The following is a 25411-nucleotide window of genomic DNA, read 5'->3' as shown; positions in this document are numbered from 1 at the left end:
CAGCTCCACTCCCAGGGCCTCTCCTTCTCTCCTGGTGACAACCAAGGAGCCCAAGCTGCTCCAATCCTGGCTCTCCAGCATCAGGGTTCCCTACCCGACCCACCCCCAGCCAACAGAAGGTATTTGCCTTATATCAAGGGAAGTGTAAACGTTTTTAAAAAACATTTTAGCAGCTTCAGCAACAGTTTTGAAAACACATTTTATTTTGGAGGTGGCAGACACCACCCGCCTGCCCAGTCTCTGGCTGAAGAGAGTCACACCTATGACATCACCAGTAGGAGCAGCGAGAGGAGGCTGGGAGGGTCCCTGGTCAGAGGAACTTGAGACCCGGGCAGAAGCGATCAAGAGAATGAGTAAACAGACACCCCTCCAAACTCTAGAGCATGCATCCTTCAGAGCAAGATCTGGGAGCCTCCTAGGGTTCCGGAGTCAAAGGGCAGGTGCACAGGCTCCACCTGCAGCCTGTCTCTTGCCCTTCTAAGCCCCAGGTGCCCACTGGATCCAGCAGAGCCTGGGGAGCTGGTGGCTGGCAGAGGGGGAGCTGCTGCAGCACCTTCCTCTGCAGGCTGTGGCTTCTACCTCTTCTTGGGGAGAAGCCAGGAGGCTTTTGGGTAAACATAGCGAACTGAGCAAATACATTTATCTCAGCTTCCTCCCAAGATCCCAGTATAATGACAGCAAAGAATAAAACAGGTCCATAGTCACAAACAGAACTAGAGGGGAACAGCAGCGGATGATGGATTCCAACATGTTTTCAAAGATGAAAAGTGGATGGAGGGCTGGGACAGGTCACCTGGGGCAAAGAGGCCATGCTAGCTAAGCCTTCAGGGGCACATGTGATGATGTGCCCCACAGAATCCAGAGAGGCAAGCACGCAGAAGAACAGGGCAGGCAGATGGCAGGGACAAAGGGTGGGCTTGAAAATCCAGCAGCCAGGCGTCTTTCTGCCACACCACTCCTGGCAGGAGGCGGAAGATTTACCTCTTTATCAACCTTCAGAGAACATGGCGACTCCAGATTGGGAGGAACAGGAGAGCACTGAGATAAGAAGATTAACTGGGAGGCTGGGTCTTTCCCAAAGCTGGAGACTGTCTCTCTGTTATGGGCTCAGTTGTGCTCACCTCCACAAACTCCTGTATTGACATCCTAACCCCTCGTACCTTAGAATATGACAGGGTCTTGAAAGAGGTGATTAAGTTAAGATGATGTCATTAGGGTGGGCCCTAATCCAATATGACTGGTGTCCTTATAAAAAGAGGAGAGTAGGACACAGACACACACAGAGAAGACCATGTGAAGACACAAGGGGATAATGGCACCTACAAGGAGAAAGGGTTCAGAAGAAGCAAGCTCTGTCACTACCTTGATTTTAGATTTCTAGCCTCAACGAATGTGAGGAGATAAATCTCTGCTGTTTAAGCCACACTGTTTGGGGTAGTTTGTTATAGCAGCAATAACAAACTAACACACTCTCCCTCGGAAATTTCCCGCAAGGCGGTTCGCTCATCACACAAACACCCTGAATTAAAGTCCTGCCTCCCCACTTCACCTTAAACAATCAGGGGTTTAGTGCCACTCTCTCAACTATGAATGGGCCACTGTTACCCAGGATCTGAGGTCAACCCCCAACAACAGAAAGATCAAAAGAAGCAAACAGAAAAAGATGACCCCAGAGGAAATAGAAACAATTCATAAAGTAGTTTAAAAATACTGGAAACGGTTTAAACGTAAATCATTAAGGAGCTGGTTAAATAAACCAATGGTATATCTTCATAATGAATGCCATAAAGATGCTGAAAGGGATGATAACAATCTGTGAGATTTAATGTGCAAAGAGGTCTACCTTGTAGCATTAAAGAAAAAGAAAACACATCACAGTATATGAAGTGTGATTGTTTATACAAAGGACATGTACAAAGAAAGAGTCTGACAGAAGATGGTCAACACACTTGCAATGCATATGGGTTAAAATATCTTCTAAATGGGACCATGTCTATGCTGGGTGAAAATCTTTATGGACTTTCTGATCGTCAAGCTTGTCTTGTGTCTCTGGACCCACAGAGCTATTCCTGGTTGACCTGGAGGGACAGGAACTCACATACTTGTCTGAAGAAGCAAAAATAAGGCCAGGAACACTGCAGATGCTCAATGACTGCTCACTGGATAAGTGGATGGGATGGAAGGAGGGATGGATGGGTGGGTGGACGGGAGGGCAGGAGGAGGAGCAGCTGGTTGGATATGATTATATTATCATGCAGGCAGCTAGGCGACAACCTGGGCCAGCTAACCCAGCAAGAAAGTGAAGATCACCCTGAGCTCTGAGTCGTCTGCCCACTGAAGATCCTGCCCACCTCCATGGGTCTTATCACCTTCTGCCCTAGCAGCCACCAATGCACCGGAAAGATGTTTAATCTGTCAAGTTGCCAAGGCAACCAGAAACATGCTGGGATGCAGAGGTGACAGTCCCAAGGAAGTCTTATCTTCTATTTGTTAAATCACTGTTCATTGGCTCTCCTTTGAGGCCTGGTCCTATCAGTTTCAAAACTGGCCCTCCAAGTCAGTGTTTTTCCTCCCAACCCCATCTTCCAGGGGAAACTGCAGTAGCCCAGCCAAGAACCTTAAGTTGCCCACACATGGGTCTGAACTCCAATAGGGGCTAAGATTATGCTGCAGACAGCAGGACAAGGACAATGATGCCATACCTAGAGAGTTTTGAGAGCTTTAGGCCTTTCATAACACCTGGCCTTGACCAAACAGTAGCCCCAGGTGAGTAGGGAAAGGGAAAATAGAAGTGACCTATTTATTCAAGGACAGGAACAGAGTTCTTTATTATTTGGAGAATTGGACAGCTCAGAAGGCAACAGGCAAGCATCCAACACAGGTGACCTAAAAGAGGAAGGGAAAGTGGAAGAAGTGATGGTGGACTCGATGCACGGGTCTCTCTGGAGAAAGGGGAGACTGGATCATCAGGATGAACTGAAGTTAGGATACTGAACTTGGGGAGACTGCTCTGTGGTCAGTAGGCTGCACTGTTCTCCATGGAGCATGGTCACTCTGGGTCACTCTTGGAAATGATTGTGCCAAGCCTGGACCCAAGCTTGGAGGACTTGAGGAAATGGGGGGCAGGCCCTGGACTTTACAAACCTGCACCACAGTGGGATGGAGAAGATGGCTGAAGCAGAGCAGACAGTCTGGCCAGAGGAGAGTCAGAGGAGAAAAGAGCTGTCAGGAGCTGGAGGATGCAAATCCAGGTTTTATCATCTGATGGGTGAAAAGATCCTGAGACCCTTGACAGCATGGGTCATCTCTTACTTGGCTGGGGCATTGAAGTTGCCTAAAACCAGTTTTTCTCAAACTCCAAAGTGCATTCAAAACTCCAGGAAATCTTACTAAAATGTAGATTCTAAAAAGTCAGTAGATCTGTCAGGAGTGACAGTTCACATTTTTAAGATGCTCAAGTATTGCTGATCCTAAAGGTCCACAAAACATGCTTTAAGCAATATGATTCTGAATAAAAACTCTCCCTGTTAGAAATGCAGACTCCTGGGTCCCACTGCACCACCCACCAGAACCTGAATTTGAATGAACTGTCCAAGTACTTTATGGTTATGTTCAAGAGTGAGAAACCCTATTCTGAAAAAAAAAAAAAAAAGGTTTTCAAATGTGCTTGTCCAATGGAGTGGTGCTTTGAAAATTTCCCTCACCTGGAGATTGGTCTGGGGTGGAACCTGGACACTGGGGTTTTTAACACCCCCACAAATGATTCTAACAAGCCACCAAAAGCCTTGGTAGGTTGAGGACTGCTGTTTTAACCAGTGCCGGACCCTCCTGGTGCTGGTGGACAGACACCATAAAATTCAGGCTGCTCTTGCTCCTGCCTGCTCTCCTAAGCTAGGCTCTGTCAGGATTCTGCAGCCCAAAAGAATGTCAGGTTCAAAACACTGATTTCCAGTCTCTCCAGAGATAACTCAGAATGCTCAGGCTTTGACTGCTGGCTGTATACTCTGGAAAAATAAAGCTCCCGAAGGAGAAGAGGGAGGTAGGAACTGCCTGGACAACTCAATTGACTGGCCACAGTACTGTTGGTGGAAGCACCTCCAAGTCTGTTGAAGCAGGAGCCAGGCACCTCCAGCATGCTAGGGCAGGTCCCCAGACACGGAGCCTGGCCAGTAGTAACCAAGTCTTATTCTTCCACTGAGAGATCACAAAGACTTTCTCCCCTATACAGATAGCCCTCCTTATCAAGGGACCAGGCACAGAGACTGGAAGACATGGTATCTCCCAGATCCCTGTGGTAAGGAGAAGCAGCAAGAAGCAAGTAGAACCTCACTGCACCTATATCCCTGAACTACAAAGTTCTGGAGAGGGCAAGAAGCCCCCTTATATGGGCCAAGGATGGATGTCCTGTGCCAGCTGAAGCTGAGCTTACCCATGGCAGGAAGAGAATGTGAGTACCAGTCACCCAATGCAGGCTTTAGAGCCTCATCACTGATGTCCAGCAGGTGGACCCACCTGAGTTGATCAGTCTCCGTCCCATCATTTAAGAAGCCAGGGAACTGAGCCCCGGGCCATGGGTTTTTAGAGCATACTCCTGAATGGGGATGTACAGAGGGTGGAGAGGAGATGTACCAATAGGCAGAGCTGGAAGGTCTCCTGGCACCCTAGCTGGGGCTGAGGGTCCTAAGCCACCCCTCCAATTTATTAGTTCAGGGCTTCCCCATTCAGGATTAGGTGTCTTTATCGTTAGGCTCCTATGGGACATTTTGCCACAGCAGTATAAGGTCAAAATTAGGGCCCTCGAAGTTATGTTGACCTTGACCTCTGGTGATATTGGGAAGCTCTCAGATAGCTTAATTCCGAGTATCTGCCCAACCCCATTTCTACTGCGACACCTTGTGGCCTGCAGTGTCCTCCTTTCCCAGGCTGTGGGCATATACAGCTGATAAATTCTGTCTGTTTTATCTGTTTAGTGCACAGCATTAACCATCCCCGTAACCATAGGATGAGAATTCCCCTCACTAAGAAAAGTCCAGCCCCAGATGGCTCTGCTGGTGAATTCTACCAAAGAATAAATAATATCAATCCTTTCTAGACTCTTCCAGAACTCTCCAACTTATTTTAAGACCATTTAACCTGATATCAAAGCCAGACAGAAACATCATAAAAAAAAATAGACTACAGAGAGCTATTCCTTAAAAAACCACAACAGGGTTGAGAATATAACTCATAGGCAAAGCATTTGCCTAGCATGTGCAAGGTCCCTGGTAAGATCCCCAGTACCCACCCACAACAAACCCACAACACAATCTTGGCAAATTGAATCTCACAACATATAATTATAACAAATGGGTTTTATCCCAAGAATGCAAGGTTGATGTGTTAATACACCAAATTAACAGAACAAAGAGTAAAACCACATAATCATTCAAAAAAATGTAGAAGAAGTCATTTTTAAAAGATTTTTTAAACAAACAAAGGAATAGAAGAGAACTTCCTCAAACTAATAAAGGTCATTTACAAAAATCCTGTAGCTATGGCTATATTACCAGTGAGAAATTAAATGCTTCTGTCCTAAGATTGGGAAGAAGGCAAGGGATGCTCACTTTTACCACCTCTATTCATATTGTGCTAGTGTCTAGACAGCTCAATAAGGCAAGAAAAAGAAATAAAACATTCATATTGGAAACGAAGAAGTAAAACTCTATTTGCAGACAACATAACCCCCATATGTAAAAAATCCTAGGGAATTTATGAAAAGTGCCTGAAAAGAATTAGTAAAATTAATCAACAAATTAATTGTTGATTTGAATAAGTCAAGATATGAATATCAATTGTATTTCTATAAAATAGTAATGGTTAAAACAGAGAAAAAAAGATGTATCCCATTTGTTTACAATAAAAATAAATAAATAAAACTAGTAATGGACAACCCAGAAATGAAATTAAGAAAACAATTCCACTCACTATAGCATCAAAAGGAAAAAAAAATACTTTAAAATAAATTTCACAAAAGAAGGATGAGAATTGTATACTGGAAGTTTCAACATACTGTTAAGAGGGATTAAGATCTAAATAAATAAGTGGAGACACCCCATGTTCATGAATTGGAAAACCCAGTATTACGAGGATAATTTTCCCATGTTTACTATGGGTTTTAGTAAAAACCCTAGCAAGCTTCTTATTGGCAGAGATTGACAAGCTGATCCTAAAATCTATGTGGACATGAACAATGCATTATAGCTTTAAAAAAATAGTTAAAATCTTGAAAAGGAAGAACAAAGCTGGAGGATTCAGATTTCCTGATTTCACAACTTTAAATAATAAACTATAAGAGAAAATCTTTGACCTCATGTTAGGCAAAGATTGCTTAGATGTGTGACCCATAACATGAAAAAGAAATGACCCCGAAAATAAAAAATTGATGAATCATATTTCTCCAAATTCAAAAACTTCTGTACTTCAAAAGACACCGCTAAGAAAATGAAAGGACACATCACAGTTGGGAGAAATGTGGAAACCTAATAATAGTTGTGTGCGGAAAATAAAGAATTACGACTCAATTAAAAAAAGACAACTTATTTTTTAATGGGCAAAGGATTAAATAGATATTTCACTAAAGATATTTTCGATGGCTAATAAACACAAGAAAACATGCTCAATATCATTACTCATTAGAGAAATGCAAATTAAAACCAAAATAAGACGGCATTTCACACCCACTAGAATGACCATAATTAAAAAGACAGATAATAACAAGTGTCGATGAGGTCGTGGAGAAATTGAAACCCTCATGTATTTAGAATGGGAACCGAAATGATGTAGCCATTTAGCCAATGGTCTGGCAATTTGTTTTAAATTTAACATAAACCTAGCAATTCTATTCCTAAGTACTCCAGAGAAGTGAAAACATGTTCACACAAAGACTTACATGTGACTCTTCGTAGAAGCACGATTCATAATAACAGAAAGTAGGAACAATCCAAATAGCCATCAACTGGTGAGCAGATAACACCAAGTTCCATGTAACGGGATACTATTTGGCAATAAAGAGAAACAAACAACTGATATGAGTTAATACAAGATGAATCTAAAAAACATTATGCTAGCAGGACACAGAGGCACACACCTGCAATCCCAGAGCCTTGGGAGGCGGAGGCAGGAGGATTGCAAGTTCAAGGCCAGCCTCAGCAACTTATTGAGACCCTGTCTCAAAATAAAAACTAAACAGTGCTGGAAATGTGGCTCAGTGGTTAAAAACACCCAGGTTCAAGAAAACAAACAAAAAAACTATTATGCTAAAGTGAGAGAATCTAGATGTGAAAGGATCACATATCATAGATTACACTGGTATGAAATACTCAGGAAAGGCAAATCAATAGAGATGGAATATAGATTTGTGGTTGCCTGGGTGAGGGGTGGGAATGGGGAGTGACTACAAATGAGCAGGAGAGTTTTGGGGGGGGACAATGGAAATGTCCTAAAATTGAATTGTGGTGATGGTTGCACAGCTCTGTAAATTTACTAAAAATCATTGAAGCATCCGTGTAAAAAGAGGTGAATTTTTTGGTATGTAAATTATACAGTCAGCTCTCTGTATGTGGGTTCTGCATTCTCAGATTCAATCAATGGCAGAAGAAAATGTTTGGGGAAAAAAATCGCATCTATACTGAACATGCACCGACTTTTTTCTTGTCATTATTCCCTAAACAATACGGTATAAAACTATTTACATAGCATTTACATTGTATTGGGTATAGTAAGGAATCTGGAGGTGATTTAAAGTATACAGGAAGATGTGCCTAGATTATATGCAAATAGTACATCATTTTATGTAGGGAACTGGAGCATCCTGGGGAAGGTGTTCTGGAACCAATCCCGAGAGATGTGTGCCTGAATAAAGCTTTTTATAAGTCCTAGCTAGGAGGCTGGAGGTGAAGCTCAGTGGAAGGGAGCTTGTCCAGCATGCACACAACCCTGGGTTCCAGCCCCAGCGTGAGTGCGCGCATGCGCACACACACACACACACCCCAAGCGGAGGATCTCCAGGCATCCCTTGGAGCTCCTTGCTTCTCTCTAGTCCCTCTCATTGTCTGGCTCCCAAGATTTCTCTTTCCTTCTGGAGTTTTAAGTTCTATTACCCAGAGGTGAGGTGAGCACATGGACTCAGTCTGCCCCACTGCTGGGCGTGGCCACACTGCTGGTTATTTGCTTTCACGTGATTCTGGTATTTTGCACCTAAGTCTGGGACAGCTCCGGGAGGAAGGCTGTTTCTCCCTGAGTAAAGCAAATTAGAGAAATGAGAAACAGCTCTGTGTGGAGGGAGGTCCTGGCCTGGGTGTGAAGCTCCGAAGCAGACTCTTCCACCACCTAGCGGAGCTCTCTCCTTTCTCTCTCTAGTGGACAGGACTGGTCAGATGGAACTGGCTATGGTTTGAAAGTGTCCCCCAAATTTCACATGTTGACAACTTGCTCCCTGGTATATACCCCAAGGACTTAAAATCAGCATTCTATAGTGACACAGCCACACCAATGTTTATAGCAGCTCAATAACCAAGCTATGGAACCAACCTAGATGCCCTTCAACAGATGAATGGATTAAGAGAATGTGGTATATGTATACACAATGGACTATTACTCAGCTATAAAGAAGAATGAAATTATGGCATTTGTTGGTAAATGGATGGAACTGGAGACTATCATGCTAAGGGAAATAAGCCAATCCCCCCAAAAAACAAAGGCCTAATGTTCTCTCTGATATGTGGATGCTGACACACAATAAATGGAGGGGAGGAGAGAATAGAAATTCACTGGATTAGACAAGGGGAATGAAGGGAAGGGAGAAAGGATAGGAATAGGAAAGGCAGTAGAATGAATCAGATAGAACCTTTCTATGTTCATATATGAATACACGACCTATGAAACTCCACATCATGTACAACTGCAAGAATTGGATTCTAAATAGAATAAATTATACTTCACATATGCAAAACATGTCAAATACACTCTACTGTCATATATATCTAAAAAGAACAAATAAAAAATTCATATGTGAATGATATTTGGAGGTGGGGTCTTTGGAAGGTCATTAAGATTAGATGAAGTCATCAGGGAGGAGTCTATGACAGGATTTGGTGGCTTTATAAGAAGAGGAAGAGAAGTGAGCTGCCATGTTTGCTCTGTCTTGCAATGTGACGCCCTCCGCCATGCTATGATGCAGCAAGAAGGCCCTCACCAAGAGTCAGAACCATGCTCTTGGACTTCCCAGACTTTAGTACTATAAAAAAAAATTTCTTTTTAAATAAATCACTGGTCTTGGGTATTTGTTATAGCAACAGAAATTGGACAGGCGTCACGCCATGCCACTGGCCCATCCTTTCTCTCTGGCCAGTGGGAAGTCCACTTGTATGATCTCAGTTTCAGATCCTAACTTATGGGCCCTTAAGTGGAAGGAGGAGGTAATGTCAGTCTCCTCCCCTGGGACGCTGCTGATACGCCTGTGTGGGAAGAGACAGGATGGTACCAGGAACTCCCCACCACTGTGCACTCCTTCAGACCAGGGACCCTGTTGTATAGTAACCATCTATACAATGAGTAATGAAAATGGAGAAGTTCCCCCAGCAGTAAAACCCTATATCCCCCTTGCCTGTGGTCCTGCCCTTGCCGACTGCCCTCCCCATTCCCCAGGGAAGGGATGAAGCCCTTAGAAACTTTGCAAGTCCTATATATTGTACATGCTTGATGAGCAGACTTGATTTCATCCAGGAAAACCCTTTAATTACTGCCGTTACTTCTGGATGAGTTCTGGGAAGGAACTAATTCAAGCAGGGATCACTCGACCTGAAACATTATGAATGTCATTTCATTCCTTGGTCTGTCCAGGTCACGGGCAAGGGGTTACAATAACCATTTTTGCTGAGTCCTGGAGGGAATGACAATTCCTCACTCACTTCTGAGGCTGGCAAGCCACAGATAACTCATCCTGTGGTCCCCACGCCACCTGCCTGGGCTATGACCGTGTGTCCTCTGCCTGCTGGTGGCTGGGGACAACATCAGGGGATGCAGAGCAGCCAGACTTCAGTGTGCACTCTTTTCTCCATGAGCTGTGGGCTGAGGCACAACCCCACTCCCACGGTTTGCAGTAAACTGAGGTGCGTGCACACATAGGATCATGGATGAGAGCCAGACACATGCACTTGCAGGGCTACCTGAGCCTCACCAGTTACACTCACGTGTGCAGAAGAATCAGAGCATGTTTGCAACATGCAGAAGCAAAGAATGCCCCAAACATCAGTGGTAACTTGCAGGCCCCCTAGGCTGACCTTCCAATGCCCTGTGTCTTAGAGTAGGGTGTTCTCAATCCCAAATAGCTGACACAGTCATCAATAAGTCTTTTACAGATCTTTGGGATCTGGGGACCCAGGTTCTAGTTCAAGTACTGCCACTTCCTGGCTGTGCAAACTTGGGTAAATGACTTCACCTCTCTGTGCTTCAGTTTCTTCATCTGTTGAATAGGTGGGGTGGGTGCTGAGGCTCCGGTGTGAGAGTATTTACAAAGCACATAAAGTACAGTAACTGGTATACAGTAGGCACTTTGACCACCAGCACTTTGACCATCATCACTGCTCACACCTCACCCCCAGAGGCCACATTCCTGAAAGCTCTCTGGTTCCACTCACAGTCCCAGTGACATTGCCCCTGCCAGGGAGGCTGCAGGGAAGAATCTGCAAAGTACCTCCTTCTGGGCCAGGCTAGGGAGACCCTTGATAGGTATGACTGGTCACAGACAGTGTCCCAGGTATGAAAGAAGGCCCACCCCACAGGCACCCACAGCCCCACTTCCAGGCTTCTCGGAGGCTGGAAGGGATTCTTCCTTTGCTACAGCAACATTTGCATACTACTGAGTGCAACCATCTGCCTGTGAGTAGCTCCGTATAATGAAGGGAGGTTTGCACGCTGTGCCCTCCCAGACCCCTACACCCTGCCCTGTGTCTCCATCGTATCTCTGCTGAGTGGTCATCTCCCAGGTCCCCTGAGGCCCCTGCTTGATCTGAATGGCGAACAGGTATCTGGCAGAGTCCCCAGCTCCTGGACCAGACGAGGGCACCAAGGGACACTGTGAGGTCACTACTGGCCAGCAGACACCTAGAGATTCTCTGCTCATGACCTGTGGGAGCTTGATGGGGATCCTGCACACTGGAAAGAGTTTACGGTGTCCAGGGGCACAGGGAGAGCAGGTGTGGAGTCAGGGAGGGCTGAAGGACAGGCTGAGCCTGAGGGAGACCTGGGGTGTGGCACAGATCCTCTCCTCCCTGTCATGTGGCCATTAGGAGGAGCCCAGTGTGAGCTGCCAGCTGCCCCTGAAGGACCCTTGGTAAGAGCTTCTGTGTGGAACTCAGCAGAGCCACAGAAGTGTACATTACAGATACAAAATCAAAGACAGGAGATGGGGCCACCCCAGGTCTGTGGTCCTGCACAGAGGTTGGAGCTGAGCACTGGGGCCCTGCTCCTGGGGTCACCTGGGGCACTTCCTGTCACCAGGTTCCTGGTGTCCTGTGGTCATTCCCTCCCACGCTGAGCCCACTGACATCCCTTCTCATCCCTTTCTCTCCCCCATTTTTCTCCCTCTGATGCAGGCTTGGACTCTGAGGGCAAAGGTCAAAGGCAGTCACCCCATGTGGTTGTGTGTGGGAGTGCCACTCCCTCCTCCCTCCAGGTTAATGAGCACTAGGCGGAGCCTTTCCAGGATTGGATACGTACAGACACGACCCATATGCAGCAAGGGGTTATAGGTCATCCTCAGTGAGACCCTCCGACCTTGGGGGCAACCAAATACAACTTCACTGGGAGCTTGGACGGGGCTGGCCCACTCTAACGGAGGTCTTCGGGCCTTCACAGAGGGCTAAAAAGTGCCTTGACGATCCTCAGGGCAAGACAAGAGGCAGTCCCCAATTCCCTAATGGACCCAGACCATGAAAATGAGGAGCCCCCTGGTGTCCCTCTGGCCGCTCCATCGGAAGCTGGCCACTCTTGCAGGGCCTCCCAAGTGACAGCTGTCGGGTGACAGAATTGATGTAAGCTTGGCGATCTCCCCTATGTAAATAAATAAATAAAAATGAATAAAAATTTAAAATGAGAGAATCTTCCATGGAGCACCTTTATGATTCAAGTTAAAACAGCAGAACTGCAAATCCTGTAAAATAAGCTTTATAATGAAAACATCAGCAGGTACGTACTGGTAAGCTTTGGGCTTAAATGGGATCTCTCCCGCGGCGGCTCCTGGCTTCCTGCAAGTACTGTGAGCAGGAGAAGATCTGTGTTGGCCCTACAGGCCCAGGAATGGTGTCAGCAGGAGTGCCAGGGCCAGCTTTACCCCCACGATGGGCAGCCGGCCCCAGGACATTGGCCTCGTTCCACACTCAGGCCCTCCCTGGTGGACCCACTCTATCTTGGATGTGCATCAGCTTCCAGAGCCTGTCCTCCAGGACTTCTGTTGTCATAACTACTGCCATGACCTTTTCTGGATTTTCAACAACCAAGACTCACCCAGAAGCCACAGAGAAGCCATGGCAACAGCCCTGTCCTTGGAGGGATGGCTGCCTCAGAACCACCTTCTCACTCTCCATGTGAGGAACAAAGGCTCTAGTCAGAAGGGATGGCAGGGGTTAGGACCCCACTAGATCGGCCCCACACTGGCAGTGGGTGCCCTAAGGCCCTCCTGGCTTGACCCTGAGACTCCAGGCCAGGTGAGGCCAAGGGAGGGAGAGGTAGGTGAGCCACATGGCAGGAACCACCCTTAGCCTTCTCCGACCCTCCCGACTCGCTCTGCCCTTCCCCTCTCCTGGCTCACCTCCTTCTGAGGGGGAGCCTTGTCCAGTGAGTGAGTGAGGATAGAGGCCAGAGGTATGTGGCACAGGTGGAGAGACAGGAAGTTCAGCTCCACATGGACCCTTCCCAACACCCAGCCTTGAGTCCCCATTGAGTCCTCATAGGGCGCCATGCCTGGTCTTGGTGCAGTTATGGCTTTCCAGGCCAGGTGTCATTCTGGGACATCTCACACATAGATCTCCACCTCTGTCTCCTCCTCCTTTAGTTCCTCCAATTCAATCTGAGCCAGGCAGAGTGGGAAAGGGGCCACCCCACACCTGTGACCCACTCTGGACCCACCCAGCTGTGATTCATGTCTTAGGTGAACAGAGCCTGATTCACCCCCTGCATGGGGGTCCTCTGAGGAACAATGGAGGCACAACTTGAAACCGGGGCTACCTGGGGACGGAGTGGGCATCGGAACTGCCGGCCCTGCTCAATCTGTGCCCAGGCCCACACACAATGGGAGACCCAGTTTCCAGCTGAACTGTAATTTCAGAAGGTGTCTTTGTTGTGAGCTGTATTGACCAAAACAGCGGAGGAGCCTTGGGGCCTGGGATCGGGGAATTGCGCTGTTGCTGAAATTGGCGAGGTGTCAGTGAGAAATATCCTTTGAGGAAGTGGTAGAATAACATCGAAAAACAAAAGAAATAGAGATCTTGACATTAACCAGTAGCAACAAGCAAGGGGGACAGAGTGGGCCAAATGCAGGCTTTGGAATAAGCCAAATCTGGGTTCCATCCTGGATCGGCCACTTCAGGACTTTGGGCAACTGACTTAACCTAAGTTGAAGGGAACAGCCTTGCAGGGAGAAGGGAGAGTGGAGGAGGGCACTGGGGGCACTGCCAGGTACCCAATTCACAGAACCACAACTTCCTGTCCCGCACACAGAAGCTTAATTACACTGCCTCATTTTAGAAATGAGCAGCATACACAAGTATAGATTTCAAGACCATTTTTGTCCATTAATTCATTAGATCCATACAATGATCCTGTCTTCTATTTTTAGCATTTTACTCTAGTTCCTTTAAAACATAAATCTCACTCTTATTGGATATGATCGTCCCAATTTTCTGTTTTGTTCTCCTTTCTAACTCCAACCACGCCCCCCCTCCCCATCCAGGAACTTTTAGCATAGCAATTCTGGGACCATTTTCTATTAATATCAATTTTCAGATTACAGCAATATGATGTCTGTTTCCTAATTTAATTAGGTGATTCCTGTTATTAGTTCCTACATGCTCATTATTTTTCATTTAGCATATTTTAATGCAGCAAAGGAAAGTGAGTATCCAGCTGGAGACCCGCCCCCACCCCACCCACAGGGCATCTTTTGTAAGAGGAAGTGAATGTTCCCTCCACCTGCAAGAGGGTGGAGGAACCCAGGAAACTGGGGCCCCGGGGAGGATGGAGATACTGGGGAGCTGCAGGCTAGGGCTGCTTTAAAGAATGATCCAGGCTCAGGTGACGGAGGGTGGGGACAGGACTCACAGTGGGCAGTGCTGCCTTCAGGGCCTCCCAGGGTGTAGGGCAGTGAGGGTCCTCCAGCACCCACTCCCCACAAACAGCAGATGGTTCCAAAGTCAGCACCAAACCTGCTGGCCCTGGGGTTCCAACCCTGCCTCCCTCTGGCACCTGTTGGCTGATCATCATGTGGGGGTTCCATGTCTGTCCCTTCACCAGCACTAGTCTGCACAGCCACAGAGGCACCTTACACACTGTGGTCTAAATTAACATTGAACACAGTGTACAAGTGATGCCCCCTGCCTTGTGCAAAGAGCCATCTGTGTCCCTTGGTCATGTCCATCCGCTAGTCCCCTCCCCATCTGCATCCTTCTAATGATGCACACGGAGCCCACCAGCTTCCTTCCCTCTGCTGGCTCAGTGACAGCTGGGCTGGCCCAGAAAGAACCCCCACAAGGCTGCTCCCAGGTCTTCGAGGAAGGGGGAGCAGGAATCCGGGCACGCCTGGATGAGCACATTTACAAGCACCTCCAGGAAAGCCCCGTGTGTTACGTGACGAGGCTGTGACACTCCAGGAGAACTGAAAACCCAGTGGGTAGCTTTCCCCAGAGTGAAATTATCTCTGCTGTGGCCCCAGAAAGGGGAGGCGAGCAGGGAGGGTGCGGCCGCCCTGGTGAGCTCTGGGCGGTGATCAGTGAGAGTTTGAAGACGCTGCAGGTGCATTGTTTAGAAACACTGGGTTCCGAGAGTCCCAGCCCTGCTGATTTTGCAATGATATATTGCCAGCTACTTAACAGGATGGATCACTGCAATTACATGTCACTTCTGATATTCACAGTCACAACAAGGATGTGTCAGCCTCGCAAGGTTTGTAGGAAATATATATGATGTTCCGGAATGCCGTTAGAAAACCGTTTCAGGAAACAGACTCGAGAGGATTCCAATAAAACCCACCTGCCTGGGGAAAGCGGGAGCTCCATGGAAACTGGAGGGGCTGGCTCCCCGGCCCGGGGGGAGCGTGGGCTTAGGCAACCCGGCTCCAGGAGGATAGGGCATGCTGCCAGAGAGGGTGTGGCTCACACTGCACTTGGGTGAGCTGTTGAGAGCCCTTTGGCATTCACCCCTGTGGCCCTGGCCCACCCAGAGCTCTTGGCCTGAAGCTGTGGTCTTGGAGCCCCAAAGCAACACATCTGGATAAAGACAGTCACTGTAGGATCCAGACAACCCTTCTGACATCACAACGTGGCCTTTGGCACTGTGTAGGTAAAACTGTGGGTCCTTAGACCCAAGGCACTGGGACTCTGGCTCTGTGGGTTTCTAGCTGTGAGATCCTGGGCTCAGCACTGTGTGCTCCAGGGAGAGACTCTCCCCCCGTCCCGCTCCACAGTTTCCCCCAAACTCACTTTGCTGCTTCCACTGGGGGTCATCACTGCTTGAGGACTGGAGAGGGAAGGCACAGCTTCCCTCCTCCAGGAAGCCCTCGGGACTCCTTCAGGTCTCTCCTCCAATGCCCCCAAGTTGGAGCCTTCTAAGAAAAAGTCCCTTGACCCCACAGATTGAGAACAGACCTCACCTAATCTTCTCTCGCCCCTTCTCACTCTTCCTTGTACCTCTCAACCAACCCAGTCCAGTCGAGCAGCTGGACCACAGCAGTCTCTGTGCAGATGGGTGCACCCATTCCTCTCCACCCTGCTGCCAAGCCCAGCGACCCAGGCACAGAGGCTCCAACCCAGGGCTCGGTGAGCAGCTTTGGCAGAAGCCTGATTGCCAGCCTTGGCATCCAGCCCCACCAGGAGTGGGCAGCTTCCAGGGCAGGCTCCAGTTTCCTGGCCTAGAAAAGTGGAGCAGACGGGAGGCTATGGAGATGCCAGCTCCCCTCCCAGGGCAGGGGTCTCCACAGCCCTTTCCAACCTGTGTGACCCCTGCATTCTGTGAAAATGAAGGAGAAGATGAAGGAGTGCGGGGAGGGCTGGGGAGGCAGGGTGCTTCCTGTTTCTCATGCCTCGTGCCATGGCCTGTGGTAGAGGAGTTACAGGGCATCTTCACACATCCTGCCAAGTGTGTCGGATGCCCTAATCCAAAAAGGAACACGTGGCCCCTGCCACGCCCCTAGACCACTCCCATTTGTCATATCTGCTTTGGTGAATGGCAGTTCTGACTCCCATCTGCCACAACCAGGAACCCCAGAGTCCTCCAAAACTGAGACCACTGCCTTCCTCGCTCTCTTTATCCTCCCACCCACCAGCTGGCCAACTCTGCACTCAGTCACTTTGATGGCCCTGAATCCAGTCCTCTCCCATCCCCATCTGCCCTGGGCTTTGTCCCCTTCTCTGCATCACTCAAACCCCTCCCAGCTGGTCACTGGGGATTGTTCCTCCTGTTCTCCGCCCACAGCTGCACACCATGCAGCTACTCCTCCCCAGCCGAGTCTCCAGAGCTGCCATGCCCTGGGCGAAGGCTGGGTCCTCTACCATGCACCAAGGGCTCACTGGGCTGGGCCTGGCTGTGTCTTCAGCCACTAGTCATATTCCAGCCCCGAAGCCACTTGGAGTTCTTCAGGTGCCACACTCTCTCCTGCCTCCAAACTTTTGTCCACACTGCTCTCCCCACCCAGGCTCTGCCCTTGGTCCAGACCATGGCAATGCCAGGTGCCTCAAGTTCTGGGGAGGCAGGATGGTGTGTAGTCACTGCCAGTTGCTCGAAGGCACATCCCAGCTCTGAAGGCCAGAAGCTGTGTGGCCTTGGGTACTGTTCTTAACCTCGCTCACCTCAGTAGTTTCATCTGTCAAATGGTGTAATAGTAATTACGAGGGTTTTTAAGTATTAAATGGTATGAAGTACATGTAAAGTACTTGTGATAGTGCCTACCACATGGTGAGGTCTGAGAACCTCTGCTAGCATTCGTGTTGACATTGCTTCCACGTCAGACCCAGTGAGCTCTCAGCACACTGTCTGTAAGCAGAAATCATGTATTATAAAAACTCTATGCATTGAAAGCTGTTTAGTGCTCAGCATAAGGAAGACCTGGTACATGGTAAAGGTTTCATCAATGCAGTTATTATTATTATTATCCAAGAATGCCCTTGTGCCCTGCAAGGGAAGTCCCGGGGGAGGCTTCAGACCAAGACGTCCTCAAGGGCTCTCCATTCCCTTCGTCTATGCCAGCAGTCCCCGAGGAGGGCGCTTCGCTGTTCACCAGAGCTGTCATCTCAGCAGCCACCCTCAGTGCCTCGAATCCAGGAAAGAGCAAAGAGCCCTGAACATGGGTGGCCCCACTTTAAGAAAACTCACACCACAAAATCCAAAAATTCAGGAGAAGAAAAAGAGGAGGAAGAAGAAGGAGAAAAAGAAGAAATATTTATAGTGCGTGCAACAGAATCTGGACCAGAGGTCCTATTCTTTTATGTATCAATCAACCAATCAATCCACCATTCACTTTGGTTTCATGGGTCACTAACAATGATTCTCCTGGCTCCATTAAAACAAAATCCATTCCACTTAAAAGAATGAAGAAGGAATGATAAAACGGGATTACAAGCCATCATGGAATGCCTGAAGAATGGACGGGCCTAGGACAGAACATCAGTGGCTCTTGGGACACCACAAGAGAGCCTGGCAGAGGTAAACCTCCAGATAGAAGAACACAGACTCAGGTGTAAATATTCGCCAATAAACAAACAAAAAACCCCCAAAGTCCAAACCTACAACAGATCAATTTGCAAGATTTGTCTAATTTGTAGAGATTATCAAGAATAAAGGGCTGGGCCTGGTGGCACACACTGTAATCCCAGTGACTCAGGAGGCTGAGGCAGGAGGATTGCAAGTTTGAGACCAACCTTAGCAACTTAGTAAGGTCCTAAGGACTTAGCGAGACACTGTTTAAAAAAAAAAAGCATATAAAAAGGGTTGGGGATGTGGCTCAATGGTTAAGTGACCCTGGGTTCAACCCCCAGCACAAAAAAGAAACAAAGATAAAGAAAAGAGACTTCAAGACTCATGGATCAACTGTCATGTGTGTCCTTATCTGGATTCTGGATAAAAACAAAATGGAAATAAAGGGATTTATATTTGTGAGACGATTAGAAATTTGATGTTATTAAGGACTCATTGGATGTTTAGTGGTAACGCTAAAAAAAATAATTCTTTTGAACTGAGACACATATTGAAATATTTATGAATGAACTGATCTGCTTTCTGTTATAGGTTTTAAAATCAGATAGAAGGAGGAATATGGATATGGCAGTGGATGAAGCCTGCCCGGCCAGGTTGGGGGCGCCAGGGGACAGACACAGATTCAAATCTACTACCATTCTACTCAAATTCTCTGTAGAAAAAAATCACAGAGAAAAGCGGTTCATAATATTCAGTTTGCCCAAGTGAAAGTGAACTCTGTCTTCTGCAGCCCCCAGAGCCAGAGGGCTGGCTCCTAGTTCTGACCTGAGTCTTTTCTCTGGGAAAAGGGATGAATCTTATCTCTGGGGACAGGAAGGGAACTTCCTGAAGGCAGAAGCCCTGAACTCAGTACCTGGCCATATTGGAAACTGGAAAATAATTATAATTAGAAAAGTAAAATTCTCTGTTACACCAGAAATTCTTAGAATGTACATGGTTCACAGGTAGCTATCCCTGTTTCAAATGTACTGATGGAAAATGTAGCAAAAAAAAAGTTTTTGAAAAGTATGGCACAACTTACAGAAGTTGGCAATGCCATAGGATTCCACTTACTAATGCATTACCCAGGTGAGGCTGGCTGGCTGGCTCATAAGAAGTTCAGGAGCTACTAATACCCAGTTGCTGCACTGCAGAAATCTGCCAGACCCTGAGGGACTGTAAGTCAACAAAGAATGCCCATCACTTTCTCAAGCTGGCTCCTGGATTTTCACCTGCCCACCCTCATGATGCAACAAATGACAGATTCCAGAGAACTCCATCCATTCCCAGGAAAATTTATGCTGCCACGTGGATTTTCCTCTGTAGACTGGGGCTCCCCAAGTGGCCTTGCCAATCCAGATGGCAGGGCAGCCTCTCTAGTCTGCAACTCCCTTGGACAAAAACCCATGGGAAGAAGGCTTGTCAGGGGCCCCTGGGGCCACCCAGCCATGCAACTGGACATATACACTTTGTAAGCACTGGTTTCCAACAGATAAATGTAATCAAGGTTTATATGCTCAGAGAAGCCAACAGGATGGGATTGTTTCACTTGAAAGATCAGAAGAAAATTGTAACTAATGTTGTGGAAAATTACTTTGATATTGCTTTCTTGGTACCGAATCACAATTAGGCTGCTGCGAGAAGTACAGGGAAAGAATAAATGAATAGTAACAAATCAACACAAACAGCTTGTGTCAGGAACGCTTTGCTCGGGGAAAGTAACGTAAGCATTACTTAAAGTTTTATGACTGTGTTTGGTGTGATTTACCTAGAACGTCAAGGTTGCCCATCACGTGGCCCTTGGTCAGAGTGGTCCACCTGCATTTGCCAACAGAAGAACACGGCTCAAGACCCAGGCACTTTCCTGGCCCGACTCTGCCGGCTACAGGGATGCTTGCCTCAGCTTCATCCCATCCTACGTACCAGCCTGAGGCTCCAAGCTCCTCTCTGAGCATGCCTCTCTATGGCAGAACTTGCAGATGTCCTGTGGAACCCCACCCACCCATAAGCCACACATCTATGTACTTGCACATCTGTGCAGGGCACACGGGCAACTGTCATGAGGGACAAAAATCCACTGCCTATAGAAGCAAGTGCTTTGCTTTGCCAGCTGGATGCACCATGGCAGGGCAAATATTGGGGCCACCAAGGCACAAACCCACTGGGAATATACCACCTGTCCCAGAAGAGGACCACTGATCCATGGCATGCCCCTCGTCCCAGGAGAATCCCACAGATACACTCAGGCATTCTCTCCCTGGCTCCTCTACAGAATGCAGGACATCGGGCATCTGGACCCTCTGCCCATGTGTGCATCGCCAAACACACACACCAGGACATGCACCAGGGATGCACGGCACCGTTTATCCCAAGTAGTATTCAACTGCCCTTCTCCCCAGTTTGCTTTGGCACAAACAATACACAACCACGGGACCAACTCAGTCTGCCCTAATAACACTGTCCCATCGGGCCCTGCTTCACTGACAAGAGTCGTCCACTATCGTAGGGCTCCTGAGAGGCTAAAAGTCCCCAGGGGAGCCAAATTGGTCATCACAGTTGCTCCCTCACAAGCCAGGGAACAGACAGACCCACTTTCAACAGTCCCCGGCTGCAGGGTGGTGCCAGGTGTGTCAGCACTGTGGCCCGCTGGCTGTCTCTGTCTCCCATTCTTTCTTATGATGAAAGGTGTAACTTTCTGTGCCTGGTTCACTCTGGCAGCAGCTTCCGGGCCTGTGTGGGCTCTGGCCTCTTAGTGCACCTTCTGCCTTCCTTCCTGGTGCCCACGGTCTTCTATCTGTTTGTAGAAGTGAAACAATGGGGGAACGCACAGAGAAAGGGGTGCAGTTCTTCTCTGAGAGCCTGAGTCTGCAGAACAGAGGTGGCTTCAAGGCAGGGTACCCTACTGAGAGCAGGGGCTCCTAGGTCAAGCATCTCCATCCCGTGCTAAGGGTCACAGGCTGGGGGTGGAACAGAAAGCCTAAACCTCCAGCTTCCACTGTTCTTCCATCCTGTCCCTGGTTCACAGCCCTGAGCAATGGGGCGTACATAACATGTCTCCTGGAAGGAGGGCTTTCTGGGGGTGCATAGTGTATCCATGTCCTGGAGCTCATGAACTGTGAGTAGGATTCTTCACGGACCCTCTTCTGACAGAAGCTCCTGCTGAGATCTGCTGATGCTGATGCCTGAAATGCCTGCCTTCCTCTCACTCCAAAGCAGAGAGCCCCTGACCTTGGCCCTGGGCCCATGACCTGCGGCCCTGCCGTGTCCAGCAGTGGGGCACCTTGCAGAGCTCCATTTCCACATTCTATTACCCTGAGATGCCAGATCCACCCTCCTGCTTTTCCTAAGCCACCTGTCCCCAAAAGACCTCAATGCCTCAGGAAGGGTACCTTCCTCCTCAGCGGGTAACAAGGCATGGCAGGATAGGAGGCAGCATAGGTGGGTCTTGGTCTCACAAACCAGGAGGTGCCCCAATTCATCTGTCCAAGCCGTAGGGGCCAGATTCACAGGATCCTCAGGGCTGGGCAGGGAAACCGAGTCTCACTTGAGCAGTTTGGGTTCAAAGAGATGCTTTTCAACCACTAATGTGTCCTAGATGATGTGGAAGAGGTCCTAAGAGGTGGCAGAATCATCCTTAAATCTGAGTTTCACCAAAGGCAACACCTGGCTGAACAGACAGGTACCTCACCATCATCCCCAAGAGGGGGACCACCTCATTGCTATGAATGTCAGAACCCTGAGGTTGGTCACTGGGCATCAGATAGAGTGTTCTCACATTGACCCAAGTGCCCGCAGGTGCGGCCAGGACCCCTCCTCTGCCTGCTGGGACTTTCATCCTCCAACCCAGCACACCAGGGCAGCCATGGAGCCTGCACCCCAGGTGGGAAAGCAAGAGGCCAGTGACAGTGGGAAACAAGTGCAAGGGCTCACCTGGCCCCTGCTGGGGGGCGAGCTCCGTGGGGTCCTGCAGGCTGATGAAGAGGAGGAGGCCTGCAGCTCCGAACAGCAGGATGGATGAGAACATGCAGGTCAGCCGCATCGTTCCAGGTCGCAGGGTCATCCAGGGTGCACTCAGGGGTCACCTCTTGGGTGTGGGAGGCACTTTCTTCCCTCATTGTCCATACCAGGCGTCCATCAGGCCGAGGTCTACAGGGCAGAGGGGGAGAAAGAAGCACCTCTGAGTTGCAGGGCATCCAGGGGGGTTGAGGCCTCAGGAACCAAGTGTAATCAGATCCCCTGCTCTACCTCAGGAGCTCAGGTGTGCCCCTTCCACCTTTTCAAGCCAATGGAGGCTGAAGGAAGTCCTATTGTCACTTGTGGTCAGAACACTGGCTCCCATCAGTGTCTCCCAACAAATATATGGAGAGAGACACTCTCCTACGGATGCCTGGGAATTCAGGGGAGCCTGGAGACCCACAGTTGGGGACCAGTGGACACCCTCTGGCACTGTCCAATTTCCTTGAGCCTCCCAATGAGTATGTGTGCTCCCCCGCAGGGATCTAGGTACAGGCAGGAATATGGGTCCTTGTCCCTAGAAACTGGCTCAGAGGACAGATCTGCCTATACTCTGGCCCCTCTTTACAGGATGTTGGGACAAGGGTCTCCAGGGAGCAGGAGGCTCCAGAGCCAGAGGATGCTCAGGCACAGATCAATTCCCCCACACCAGGCACAGCTGTCCTCATTGACAGACCGACAGATGGCCTGGCAGGATCCAGGCCCTGCTGGAGAGTCACACCAGCAGGAGCTGAAGCTCTGGCCAGTCCATGGTTGTCCCACCACTCAAGGCAACTGGCCTGGAGCTGAGGTAGGGCAGTCAGACCTACCACTTTCAGATCCCAGACTCAGGATCAGAGGCTGGGTGTTAACATCCCTTCTGTTCCTGCCTGCTCTTCTGGCCCCTGCAGACCCAGATCGTGCCCATGTGACTTGCCCCTCACCCTGGTTCCTCCTAAGAGGCAGAAGAAATGTCCAATGTCCCAGATATCAATCAGCGATCCCCAACTGGGTCAGGCTGTGGATCAAGATAGAGGCACCCCAAGGCCATTTGCCCAAATGAGGGATGTAAGTTCCTGCTGTGGGGTGGGTGTGGTGGAGTGGGATGTGCTGAGAAACAGGTGCACAGACAGCAGGTCTAGATGGGAGGCAGGTGTCCCAGAGAGCCCCCTTAGAAGGACCATCCCTGTGTCCCCTTACCTTCATTCAGTTTTACTGGCCTGAGCCTAGGGATTCTACCTGCCTTCCACCCAAAGAGCCTGCAAGGAAACTTCCCCAGCTTAGCACAGGACAGTGCCCAAGGGAAGCTGAGGTGCCGGGCAGCTCCCAGCAGTCTCCAAGAGCACAGTTAGGTAGCTGGTCTGTTGCCAAACCAGATGTGCTCCTCGACACAAGGAGGGTTCCCTGCCCAGGCGCGGAGACAGAGGGAAACAGCCCCCGCCACTGCCTCTGTGTCCAGTCACTGGAGCGTGAGGCAGAAAGTGATAGAAGGCCCCTCCTTCTCTCCTGCCCAGAAAAATATTCCCAAGGACGAGAGTGCTTCTCAGAAAAGTTCAGGGGCTGAGAAGTATAAACTGAAGGTTTGGGTTTCTTCCCTCTGCAGTCTCTGTAATTATTTTTTCACTCAGTTAACTTTAATTAACCTGCCTTAGGCCTCTACACGCCTGGCGCTGGGCTCCCTGGACTGTGCCGAGCAGGTGCTTCCCACGACCTCACAGCTTTTATGTTCTGGAGTAGCACTGAACTGGGCTCATTTTATCTCAGGAGCTGGATCTGGAGTTTCGTGCAGGCCCTGACCGCAGTGGAAAAAAAAAAAAAAAGAAAAAATGGGACTTCCTGCCATCAACCAGGGCCAAGCCTGTCCTGCTTATAGTGGGTAAAAATGGAGAGCCACATGTCCCCAAAGGTTCAGACCCAGAAGCTCCTCATGTGGAACCAGGGCCTCTTCCTCTATGGCTGTCCTGGATGGGACCATACTGGGGGTCTGATCCATCACAAAGACACAGGTGCAGAGTGCAGGTTTCCAATGATACTAAAAGACAAGGCCATTCAACACAGCCCTAGCATGCCCAGATGTCCAGGCCCATAGTGACAGCCTTCGGCTCCTGGAGGAACACGAGCAAGTAAGGTCAGAGGTGGATCTACGCTCTCCCACCCTGAGCCCCTACAAGCAGAGTTGGCTGAGGCCCTCAGGATGCCCAGACAGCCTTGGAAAGGAGAGAGAGGGTGGAAATGACATTACACAATGATGCTGTGGAGGTCAGACCCTCGGGCAGGAAACAGGAGAGGCAGTTCAAGGCCTCTCTGGACACATTCATATATGCACCAGCCCACGGGCATGAGCAGGCACAATGACACTAACACAGATACACACACATGCCCTGGTGTATGCTGGCAAGTGCCTGTGTGCACGTGCGCGTGCACACACACACACACCACCAATGATCCCCAGCAAGGCCCCAACTGGCCACAGTGTTGATGAACTTCCTGTAGCCACGTTGGCCTCCCAAGTCAGACACTGGCAGCCAATTTGATTGAGGGTGGGTAACTGTAGACATCAAGACATTCTGTGAGGGGGAGAGGGATGGAGACAGGAAGGACAGAAGAAATGACAAATGATGGCTAGGCACTGAGCTGCCTGGTAAAATAGCTACTAATGTGACCCCCAATATCTGCCACAAGACTCCATATGATGAACACAGGGGTCTCAGAAGCATGTGTGATCATCATTTGTTTGTTTAGTAACTGGTGCTACAGATGTGGCGACGGAAGCTGGTCGCTCTCCTCCCCTCCCCAATCTTCTGTTACAGTGTCACCACTAGAGCTGGTACAGTCTTCCCCTGTTGATGACTAATGATTCCTACAGCTGTGACCTGTCTTAGCTTTCTGAATCTTGCTCACATCAAACCCACCAAATGGAACCAGGCTCCAACCACCCACGTGGCTGATAGCCAGGACAAGGATCACATCCCTGCCCCCAAATCTGGTGAGGAAGAGAACACTGTCCCCCGCCCTGCACTTTCACGGTGACAGGAGAATCATCTGTGCACATTTGTCACTTCTGAGAACCTCCAGAGAACACAAGCACCTTGTCCACAGCCAGGAAGCTGGTGTTAAAGCACTCTGTGGCTTCCCTGTCCAAGCCCCTAAGCCCCAGACCCCAGTCTTTTCCTTGGGAACCCTCTTCTCCATGTTTGCTCTCACTGGGGACCACATGCCCAGATAACTCCTCAAAAGGTCAGCCCTCTTCTCCTGGATAACCAGCTTGTAAGTCTGGCTGGGTCTCTCATGCCCCAGGAGGGAGCAAGCATTTTAGAATCTACAGAAGACTCCTCCCAAAGGTGAGGAGTGGATGGGAGGTCCCCGACAGACCAGGGATTCACACTGCAGGTGCTGTGTGTGTCTTATCCCCCATTGTTCCCCTGAGGATTCTTTTCTA

At 49.1% G+C, this 25411-nt stretch overlaps 1 protein-coding gene across 2 annotated transcripts in view; it reads right to left on the bottom strand.

Moving 5' to 3' along the window:
• Positions 1–25411, bottom strand: part of Chst8 (carbohydrate sulfotransferase 8) — a 118787-nt gene that overhangs the window by 42565 nt on the left and 50811 nt on the right. For both annotated transcript variants that reach the window (XM_047529307.1, XM_047529308.1), the window contains exon 2: positions 21910–22125. In XM_047529307.1, the coding sequence (XP_047385263.1) occupies positions 21910–22039 (130 nt within the window). In that variant the 5' untranslated portion in view covers positions 22040–22125. The remainder of the gene's footprint in view (positions 1–21909; positions 22126–25411) is intronic.

This window comes from Sciurus carolinensis, chromosome 16 (assembly GCF_902686445.1).
Source record: "Sciurus carolinensis chromosome 16, mSciCar1.2, whole genome shotgun sequence".
NCBI classification, from domain to species: domain Eukaryota; kingdom Metazoa; phylum Chordata; class Mammalia; order Rodentia; family Sciuridae; genus Sciurus; species Sciurus carolinensis.
Note: the sequence above shows the minus strand (reverse complement) of the source record. Positions and strands in the feature narration are given on the sequence as shown.